At 38.7% G+C, this 12045-nt stretch overlaps 1 protein-coding gene across 1 annotated transcript in view; it reads left to right on the forward strand.

Annotated features, from left to right (window-relative positions):
- The window catches only part of EPHA3 (EPH receptor A3), a gene marked incomplete in the record, with an annotated part of 1122317 nt that overhangs the window by 847717 nt on the left and 262555 nt on the right, over window positions 1–12045 (forward strand). The window contains 1 exon segment of the mRNA XM_044072146.1: window positions 5762–6097. Within this exon segment, the coding sequence (XP_043928081.1) occupies window positions 5762–6097 (336 nt within the window).

Consider the following 12045-nt stretch of genomic DNA (forward strand, 5'->3'; position numbering starts at 1 on the left):
TAAGTGTACACAGTGAATGCACTCTAACATCTCCATTTATGGTAAGTGTGCACAGTGAATGCACTTGAACATCTCCATTTATTGTAAGTGTACACAATGAATACACTCTAACATCTCCATTTATGGTCTAAGTGTACACAGTGAATACACTCGAACATCTCCATTTATGGTAAGTTTACACAACTGTACTTTTTACCTGTTCCATTATCTTCCCTTTTGTTTCCATTTTTAGCTTCTGATTTCCCCAATTTCTTTCATTACTACTGTCTTATCTGTGCTTAGTTTCATCCCACGTGCCTTCAGTTTTGCATTCCATTCCCCTATCTTTGCTGAAGTTCTTGCTCAGAGTCTGCTTGTAATGACACATCTGCATACAGCAACATTTTTGATAGGTCTCCTCCGACCTGTTTGCTAATGTAGTCCATCACAAGCATGAACAGCACTGGGCTCAGATCTCAACCCTAGTGCACACCCACTCTCAGTTGGAGCCCCTGTGTGAGACCAAACACTGTTCTAACTTGTCATTGGGTCCTTATACATAGCCTGCACTAATTTTACCACTGTTTCTGGGACATTAAACCACCGCAGTACTGGCCAAATAAGCTTTCTTGGGACCTTGTCATATGCTTTCTATAAGTGTAGGAATGTCCAGTTGGAACTCTCTCCTCATTTCTAGATTCTCCACTGTCTGCCTCACTGCAAACATCAGGTCAGTTGAGCTGCATCCTGATCTGAATCTGATCTGCTCATCTCCCATCTTGCATTTTACTGCTCTCTTTATCTGATCAATCTTCCTCTCCAGAACTTTCATGCAGTGAAATCTCCTGCAACAGTTATATCCACGTGTACTTCTACATACTGACTTGTATCTTTAAACATCTCTTTCATCTTTTTTTTCTTATAAATGCATAAATCGCTATAGTTCTAATTACCTGATCTCCCTCTCTTACATCAAGAATCATAGTTCAACCTACAGAAACAAAAGTAAACTCTCAAATTTGTATCATCATCTTATACAAAAATAATTATTCCTCAACACATCTCTCTCTAGGTTAAAGATTACATTTTCCCCACCACACTTCCAGTTGCCTGTCTGTCTTTTGTCAGGTCAGAAACTTAGTATCTTCTAATATAATGTCACTTTCCTGTTTCTTACACCATTCAAGGATACTTGTAGTTCAAATAATCTTATAAGAATATCATTTAATCCAAGCATTTTACCTAAAATGTTAACTTTTTAATGTTGCACTTAACCTTTCCCTGTTTTCTTTACTGTCATTCTAGTTTTCTTTTTTCTCTCGCACTCTTACCAATAGAATTTCTTCTTTGACTAAATTCCATTTTATAGCTTTGCTATCATTCAACATGGTCTTCATCCTCTCCTTTATTAAATTACAACTCATTAGTGACGTTTTTAGTTCTTTGTGTTCCACATTATTAACTTCCTCATATTCTGTTTGCACAGTCTTCATTTTTACTGTACTTCTATATTCACTCTCCTGATGCTGTTCTGCTGATGTTTCTACTGTCTCATTCCATCCCCAAGTGTCCTACTATCTTATACATTTATGACACTTTCTTGTATTCTATCCTGTCTTTCCACACCTAAAGCATTTCCTTTTTTTCACAATTACTTCTCAGACGATCAGCGTTCCCATACGTCAATGCCAACCCCAGTATTTTTACCATAGCGTTGTTCCCTTCCACATTTATAATACTTGGAATGTGCACAATGTTACTTTCAGTTTTCAGAACATTGCAGTCTCATGCACCCTTCCATAAATCTCTCTTATCATAAACTGTTACAATATCTGTCACGTCTTTACATAAACTTAAATGCTTTGTTAAGGTCATTTTTTAATCTCAGTCATAAATTGAACGTTAATATTTTCTTAGTCTCTCTTTGAAATGCTTTGAATACATAAAAGTTCCAAAGAACACATTCTTTTGCTGTCCTAAAAAACCCCCATTACTTGACCAGTCTCAATAATGTCACAAAACATCTATCAATATGAGTAAATGCCCTTACCTCTTATGCTTTTACTGCTAAAGGCATTTTTTCATCCCATACCTTGTATCTGTCCATCTCATCCTGTTCTTTTTTCGATTCGTACTTTAAAAATATTTTCCTCCTCCATTTAGCGCTTTCATGCCTTCTCCCTTTCTCTAGTACAGAATTTACTATCTCAGCATAGGACTTTCTGTTCTTGACCTCTGGAATATTGTCTCCCAATGAATCCATTTTCAGATTCATTAGCATTTACTAGCTCCATGGGCAAATCTTCCCACAACCATCCACACTGGAGGGTTGCAACAGCACATCTGTACTGCCTCTTCAACTCTGAAAAGACTTTGTTCAAATACCTCTTCAGAGTTCATTAACACCTTCTACTTTCTGTTATTCTCACTCTGAAAAGGTTCAGACACTTTCTCCACTTCCATGCATTTACGATCATCTTCCAGCAAAGGCTCAACAGCCTTTGCATTTTTCTCCTCCTTCATTCATTTCCAGACACTCATCTTCATCAAACAAAAATAACTTATTTCGTTTAGTATCCCTTTCATAGCATTATCACTATTCTCCAAGCACACCATCCTTTCACTCTCTCCCTGGTTTCTCCAAGCTGCCCCCACACTTGGAATGGAAAAAGGAGGTGCTACATCAAATCATGTCCCTATACGCAAAGCAGTAGGGGAAATTTCCTGATGCCCTTGCCAAATTTCCCCTAGTAGTATAAATGCCACCTCAAGCCTCCCCTGAAAAGAGGGCAACTAGCTCTGTGTGACTAACCCAATCATCAAAGGATAAATAAAAGATGAAGGATAACAATAAATGTTGAAGGACCCAGTGACACAAGTTTTACTTCATAGAGGGGTCCCCATTGGGAGTGAGTGTGCATCATGGTTCATCTCCAAGCCCACTGCTGTTCACACTGGTGATGGATTATGTTAGCAAACAGGTTGGAGGGGGGACAGTTCAACAAAGCTGCTGTATGCAAACAACGTGGCATTAGAAGCAGATTCTAAAATTGAACTTTGCCAGTTTGTAGGGGATAGAATGCAAAACTGGACATTTGTGGGGTGAAACTGAATGCAGATAAGACTGCTGTCATGGCAGCAAATAAGGGAATCAGAAGAAGCTGAAAATAGATGGAAGAGAAAGTAGCACAAACAGTTTTAAAATCTGATGGGTGGTTGAGGAGAAAGGAGGTGTGAATGAGGATGACAAAGCTAGAATTAAAGGAACTGCAGTCAACTGACAGTGTGTCACACTGTGACAGAAGAATGTCAAAGAAGCTGAAATTTAAGGTGTAGAAAATAGTGGGTGACCGGTACTAATGAATGGTTATAGAAACTGGGGTAATAAAGGCAGAGCAGTTGAAGAAACTAGAGGGGAGATAGATGAAGTGCCTGAGAGAGGTTGTGTCGTGCACATATGAAGAAATGAGGGTATCGGAGAAGTCATCCAAGGGGCTGGAGTCACAGAGAAGGTCAAACATAGATTTTGGTATTTTGGGCATATGTGCAGGAAAGCAGAAAACAATCTGGTGAAGATTTGGGTGAGAGAGGACAGTAGGCAAGAGGAAAGGAGGGCACCCAGCAGAGAGATGGATAGATTGTGTGAAAGACCTGAGACGAGCATGACTGTCAAAGAAGGTAGGAGGGTGGCACTGAATTGAGAGATGGCAACAGTTGATGTTGACACCATAAGCTCAGGACAGCAGCAGCAGCATCTAGTAAATCCATTACGTCTGTATACTAGGAAACCTCAGGTGACAGTGAAAAATGGGTACAAGTTTCATAATGTCGGTCACAGGTGCATTTCCACATGGAGCAGGAAATTGTGTGGTATCTACAGGAATGAGTGTCCTTGATATCTCTGTGGAGAGCAATGTATGTGTATCACTCACTGCCATGGTTACTGGGACCTTTCAGAGACAAACAAGGTGACATGAAAGGTATATTACAGGCCTCGGACTCTAGAATCACTTTTTTTTTAATTTGTAATGTGATCAGCTATCTATCATTCATACACTAACTTGGCATTTGTTATTTTTCCCTGATGTTAAACATTGCTGTATTGTAATTCTGTTCTGTAGTGTATCTAGTTTGGGGCCAATGGGCCAGTCACACTGGGTGCAAAATACTAAGAAGTGCAATTGGCAAATCCCGGTGGGTTTTCAGTGCATGCAGGTGTGCATTACTTGGCATCTGTATGCCAGTTTGGCATTGTTAGGAGAACTGAAGTGCTTAACACTGCGTGTGATACTTGTTACAGTTTTCTTTTCTGTTTTGTAATATTTGAAGTGCTTTATCACTCCTTGTGTGACAAACTGTAGCAAGTCGGAAGTAGTTTCTAAAACTAAGGCTCTCTGATTTTTTTTCTTGCCCTTCAATTTAGAATTTGGGGGCCATCAGATTGGAGAATGGCACCAGGCAGTAAAATATCTAGTTACCCTCTGCTGCCCATGTTATAGCCTGTAGGCTTACTTCATGTGCAGAAGCCAACAATGATTTTTTTTCCTGCTGCCCAGCATTTTGCATTACTTTGTTCAACCAGGATAGATGTCTAATTAATCTGAGTGCTACGCTACTAGGAACATACTTGTATACGACATATTTTTAATAAAAGCTTTTCCAGCACACTCGAATGCATACATTGCATGTAATTTCATGGCACGTCCACACTTGCAGGTGCTGAATTACAGGTAGAATTTCTTACACTGCATTTCATGTTGTGATTTTCTGGCTCTTATCACATTTGGGTCAGAATTGTCAGAATTAAACTGCCCATCTTATTTCCCTTTTGTGGGGAATAATAGCAACTATTAACAAATGCATTGAGTGAGTCTGAATTTAGGAGCAGTGTGTGACTTTGATTTCTTCCAGTATTATATCCAAATTAAGAAAATACCTTGGTAGTCTCTTCTCAAATTCTGTCTTGGCAATTGAAATATGAATTACCAGTCCAGCCAGAGTGTTCAGCTAATATACTTAGTCACACGGCAGGAAGTTTAACAACCTTTTTTTTTTTCATTTCCTTTTGCCATCCAGTAGAGGTTTTGCCTTCCCTTCTGGGTGTATTCTTTACAAAACTGATTTCATCTGGCATGTGGTGACTCCCACCAACTTGAAGTTATGACTTCTGCAGAGCAACTGTAGCTTTGAAGTTTCTGCAAATGATTCACTAATAAGCATTAAGTACTTAGAAGTATTTACACATAAAGACCATTACCGTAGCTATTAAAGGTACTCCGTTAGATATTGCCATCAACACAGTGTATGTGTAAAGCTAAGCAGCATGTCTGAGATGCCACCAGTGTTGGATATTTCCTCCAATGCATGCATGTATTTGTGGGTGAACAGTGGTCATAAACCAAAGAACTTTTCCATCTTGTAAAATATTTTCATTTTATGTAAATGAATCAATGAATAAGTCAATTGTGTGGAATCTTAAAACTCTAAAATTCTTCATATTAGTTATCCGTCCTGACCAAATAAGTAAATCCTAAATGTACCAGATTATTTACAGCACCTTTACAGTCAGTCTCAGTCTCCATATTTTAGCCATGTGAATCAAGAAGAGACATTTTATATGCTTTATCTACCATAATAATTCTCTCTTAAGTATATTGTTACACTGGGATTTTATCCTGTGTTTTCTGAGCTACAATGTTATGCTGTTGTAACTGTCACTTTCCTGCAGGGTAGTAAGAAAAAAAATTATGATGCATTTCTTACCCCCCTCTCTCTTTTACAGGACCCCCTTCCTCCCCAAGAAATGTCATCTCAAATATAAATGAAACATCGGTGATCCTAGATTGGACCTGGCCCAGTGACACTGGGGGACGGCGGGATGTTGCATTCAATGTTGTGTGCAAGAGGTGTGGTGTGAACCCAAAGCAGTGTGTGCTGTGTCAAGAAAATGTTCATTTTGTGCCACGCCAGACAGGGCTGACCAACACCACTGTAACTGTGGTAGATCTGCTTGCTCACACAAACTACACATTTGAGATTGAGGCCACAAATGGAGTCTCTGATCAGACACCCAATCAGAGACAGTTTGCAGCTGTCAGCATCACAACTAATCAGGCCGGTAAGTCCTTTTGAAAAGTCTCCCATTATATGATTTAGCACCTTTACTGAACTTATTTTTTTATTTTATTTTTTTAATGTAATATATTTGTACAGTGCAGAGCTATAACATCAATTGGGGCTTTTGTTTATCTTGTAAAGACTTTGTTTTTTCTTGTGCTGTTAAAACTGAAGTGCTGTAAAATAAAGTGCTGTAAATGTCTGATTATATGACATTAATATATGTTCAGGTTTATTTTGCATATCAGAGATGTAGTTTTCTTGATTATATTGAGAGGTAACCCCTGGTTCAAGGAACTTCTCTCCACCTGAGCTAATTGTCCAATGCAGGTAGGTCAATTAGCATGATGGAGAGAAATTCCATTTCAAAGACACTCTCATTCTTTGCATTATCTGCCGACTTGCTGTACTGCAGCCACCTAGAAGCATGCATGCACACACTGCCATTTTTGGCATCTCCTACCTATCCTAGTATGACCACCTAGGGAGAGAGACATGGTCTGAGCATCGGCATATGGCACTTTAACCCAGCTTTCAGTTTGGTCATCAAAAGTGGCCCATTGGGCACTCGCATTCAACGCTTGGCTCCAAGCCAGCAAGTCAGGCTTCTTACCCAATTAAAGTTTGAGAATAGGTTGAGATCGTTTCGGCCACAAGACCTCTGATTATTTGCTAAAACAGATAAAACTGCATCTGCAGAGCACCAGCTATCCTGAGGGAAACCTGAGAGGAAACCAGCTACTAGATGGCTTGGTTAGTCTTTTGCCACTATACCCAGGTCAGATGACTGATTTGCATGTCAAGACTGCTACGGACCTCCACCAGAATTTCCTCTGGCTTTGCTCAGCCCCTAGTGTGTTTTCTTGACCGTCTCTGTCCATCAAAGATATAAGATCCAGACCAGTGGTAAATTTCCAATTACCCATCCATTAGTCCAAGTTGTGCTTAAATAGGAAGAAACTCTACTTCACATGGATGGGGAGGCGCTTCCACACACACACACACACATATATATATATATATATATATATATATATATATATATATATATATATATATATATATATATATATGTATGCGCTGTAATTTATACAGATTTTTTATGGATCATATAGTAATGTCTACTAGATGTGAGAAACACTAAGTATTTTTTAGAATAAGATATATCTATACTACATCTGTTTCAGAAGATTTTACTAGACAGTCAAATTCCTAGCTGTACACACTACTATTTTAGATAGCTCTCACTGGTTTTACTCGGCGAACAGTAAGCTGAGGTTTGAATGCATTGATGTGATGACTAATGATTGCTTAATGATGATTTTAGGTGTATTTAATTAATTGAATTAACTTAAATGGAGCATATATATAGCGAACAGTTTGAATTTTTTGATGAAATCTGATGAAGCGTGCCTTGGTAGCACGTGAAAGCGCTCATTTTATTGTGATGGAATAAACTTTTGTTACATGTTTATATTCATGGTGGTCCTATCCTGTTTTTTCTACACACACATAAATATATATATATATATATATATATATATATATATATATATATATATATATATATATATATATATATATATATATATATATATATATATATATGAGGGAGATAAAAGCTTTTATAGCAGGTCACTAATAAATCCATATTTGGAACACAGCAGCTGTTTTTTAAGACAGTGTCAGAATAAGAATGAAGGAATTGTAAAATAACTGTGGCAGAGAAGAACCAAACCAGTTCAGGAGATTGAGGAAGTCATTATGCAAAGGGAGATGTTTGCTGTGAGTTGAACCATCTGGCATCTCAAGGGCACATGGAGTATCAGAAAAGAAGCTGTCTTGGAGTAACGCAACAAAACATGGGGCTTGAAACAGGAGGGATAACAGACCATATAACAAAGCATTTCAGAAAGCAATCCTCGTGGAGACTTTTGAAACTAACTAACGTAACTGTGATAAGAAAGAAGAAAGCATCCAGTAGAGTTGTATGAATGTTATATGACAAGCTATGAAAGCTTTGCAGGGGAGGCTTTTAAATCTTAAAATTTTCCAGTGGGGCACACATTGTATTGTACACTTTCCTCCATAAACCTGTGATAAGCATTTTATATAGCAAGTGTCTTAATCTGTGTTGTTCTGTGCCTGACTTGATCTTAATATGAGAATATGACGGTACACATTGCAGTTATTCCGGTGACTTCTGATGCATTAGCACTTCACTGTCGATCGTCTTTAATTCTCATTCATTACAATGTTAAAGGGAGATCGCGCCAGGTGAAGTTGGTTGAAGTTGAAATTATTTATTTTTATTTTACTTTTGTTTACTGGGATAGTCCGACTGGACACATGTCCATTTACAGTGGAGGCCTGGGGAGAAAAGCTCCACATTCAGTACAGAAAAACAAATAGTTGAACATCATGATAATAATATGATCATCTATACAGAAGCAAATAATTGACAGATAAAAATACAACTTTCGAAACAGAAATTGACACCAGATGAGCATTATAACTGACTATAGAGACAGGCTACTTATAGAAATTAGTGTACGTTTAGCATGAGATAGTATAAATATTAGAAACTTGAGTATAAAATTACAAGCTACATCTTCTCTACCCTTAGAGAAAAAGGTGCAAACATTGCTGCCATGGAGGAACAAGCCAGTAATGCCTCAGATTGTGAGGTTATTAATTCTGAAATGAAAGTTCCTTGCACAAGCACAGGATGTAAGTATGTTTCAGTCCATCCAGCATGACATTAGTGAAATTCTGTTTGACCTCATCCTTTAACTTCTGGCACAGTCCACATGACTTAACCTCACCTAGTAAGTAACAATCATTCCCATCAAGATTTAATCATCTGTGATGGCAGCAGTCTAACCTCTGACAATATCATCCACCCTTCTGTTAGTGACCATTTTAAAACAAGGTTCACAAATAGCTTAAAGCCCACTCCATCACAGGCTGGTCTTTCATATTAAACGTAAATGATACTACTCTTTCTGCAGAAGCTCCTTGACACATTATTCCCTGCAATTTCTTGACCCTACAAAGCAAAAAGAAATGGGTTCATATTATAACCACGAAAACTGAATCGCACGAACATCTATTGAGTGACACGGAAAGAGCAAATACTCCCAATATCGAAGGTATGAATGGGGAATACTTACTTTTGCTTCAATGGAGTGCAATCTCGGAGTTGGTATATTTAAGTAGGGGGGTGTGGGGGTGCAGGGGGGCTTGTCCCCCTCCATAAAACAGTTAGTGACAGTGTTTATTGGTTTTGTCGTGTTTGGGATTCAATGTTTTGGGCTTTTGTCATTTATGTGTCACTCAATAAATAGATGTTCATGCGATTCAGTTTTCATGCTTATAATAATTACCCAAAGAAATGATTGACTTTCTCCTGAATTAAAATCCCTTTTAAATCTCTGGGGTGTAACGTATGTCAGGCATGGGAAAACGACCTAGTGATGGGCAGAATTGCTTCTCATCTAGCCATATTACATTACTCAGTAACCTATCGAAACAAGCAATACAACACCACAAAAACTCTCATATGAAAGCATTTCAAAAATCACCAAAACCATTCTGGAAAGCAATGAATAGACTGATATAGAATGAGCTATTTAAAATAATCCACCACCTGCAACTCCTGCTGTCTCTCCCTCTGACTTTCTTGCTGAATTCTCTAAGCTATTACCCTTTGAAACACTTACACCCAACATATTACACTTTGAAACACTTACACTGCCCCCTCAATTCCTCACAGAACTACCACTTAACATCCTTCAGTTTTCCTTTAAACAAGTCAAAATAAGAGGATTAGCTTTTATTTGTTGCATAATTCTGACATCCCTCCAGGTGTAGATGGCCTCTGTCACTGGTTCCTCTGCAGGGACTTCCTCCCACCCTCCACCCCCTGTATGTCACATAACCATTATCAACCTAATCTCAAAGCAGTCTAACCCCACCATGACCTCCCAGCACAGGCCATCTCCAGCTTTCTCACTTGAGGCAAACTGCTTGAAAACATGCTCCATGTTCAACTCACCCAGTACACCCCTACATATACCACACCAGTACACCCCTGCATATATACCACACACTGTCCAATAAATAACACAGGTCCTGATACAATTGCAACACTTTCACAGCCCTTTGGACTCTAACTAATGAAATATTACTGGATAGAGACCAGGTCACTAGCACCATGTTTATTGACCTTACAGAAGCCTTCAACCTCGTTGAACCCAGCTTTTTCCTTCAACTACTTCATATAGGCATAGGTCCCACTTCTCTACCTTAGTTTGAAAACTACCTCATCAATCCTCACTTCACTGTCAAAATTCATACCTCAATTTCCCAGTCAGCCAGCATTTAACGACCTGAGTACCACAAGGTTCAATCCTTGCTCTTCTGTGGTTTCCCATCATTATAAATAGATGTCCCCTTGACTTGCCTCATTCCCCACCCCCTACCGTATGCAAATTTTAATCTTCTTTTTCTTCATCTGCCCCTCCTCCATCTCCATCATTTTCCCATTTTCTGCACAAGGTCGAACTGGTTTTTTATCAGCTGTTGCTGTCTCTCCCAATTCAGTGCCAGTCTTCTACCATCATGCCTGACTGCTGCAGATCTTCTGCTACACAGTTCGTCCACCTCTTTGCCGGATGCCGTAATTTCTTGTCTTTTTCCTATCTAAATCTTCAACAGAGTATCTTCTGCTTTCCTGCATGTATGCTCGATCCACTGAGCAGGTGACATATTACTTCATATAAACAGATCAATACTCGACCTCCAGACCGAGACACAAGCATATGTCATAACCCTGATTATCTGGATGTCTGCCAAAAGCTTCCTTCTCAACGTCCTACAAAACCAAAACTGATTTGTGGCATGAAACAAAAACTTTAAAAAAGTTCTGCATATTTACGACCATAGCACCACTCCCCATAGGAAGTAATACGTCTCTTAAATACCTAGACATTTGGTTTGATCTCTGTCTTAATTTCTCCCTCCATCTTGACTACTAAAGGAAAAGGTTGACTGTTTCCTATTTGTGATCAGTAAAATGTTACCCTTTCTTCCTAAAAGTTATAGAAAAGCCATAGACAAATGCAGTCTACTCTTCCAACTTGAATATGGCTTCCACATCATAGTCTCAGCATTAAGTACATTTATTACTCCCCTAGCAATGCGTGCCACTGTAAAATTCTTAAAGAAGCAAAGTGGCTTCCTGTTCAAAAAGGGTTGGCCTTCTGCTAGGATTCCAACTATTTAAGCTCCTAGTTGACCTGTCATCCTCACCCCAAGCAATGAAATTAGAAAACCTTCCTTTTACAGCCCCAGAAACCACAACCACTCTGCCCCACACATAATTCCAACAAAACTAAAACTCCATTATTCAGATCTCTGCTTCTTTATGATTGGCCCAAAATTCTTGAAAGTACTCCGTAGAAATAAGACAACTGCACCTTATCCAACATTTGACTCCAATAAAGGCCCACCATCTGTCATCAGCCAAATGTCATTGCCTCTCATCCGGCCTTTTCACCTAACCTATTCTACATTACTGTCTTTCTCTTACTAGCAACAATTAACTGTCCACCATATGGATGGATCTCTTCTACCAGTCTGTACCTCTTATTCCATATTACAAATAACCAAAGCGGAGCCTCTGATAAATCCAGTGGAAAAACAAGATCCAAATAGTAAAATAATTCCACCAGAACCAGCTAACACAATAAAAACTCTTATTTATTTGAATGTATAACTTCTCAGTTTCACTACAAATAGCGTCCTCCTTTTTGCCTATGGAAGCTATTTGTAGTGAAACTGTAAAGTTGCGTATTCGAATATATCGAGTTTTTATTATCTTGTTCTGTATTAAGCTTACAATAATTTCTCTGTCCAGCTGCTTATACTGCAGCATCTGTCAGTCCA

This window comes from Protopterus annectens, chromosome 5.part0 (assembly GCF_019279795.1).
Source record: "Protopterus annectens isolate FY-2018-M chromosome 5.part0, PAN1.0, whole genome shotgun sequence".
NCBI lineage: Eukaryota > Metazoa > Chordata > Ceratodontiformes > Protopteridae > Protopterus > Protopterus annectens.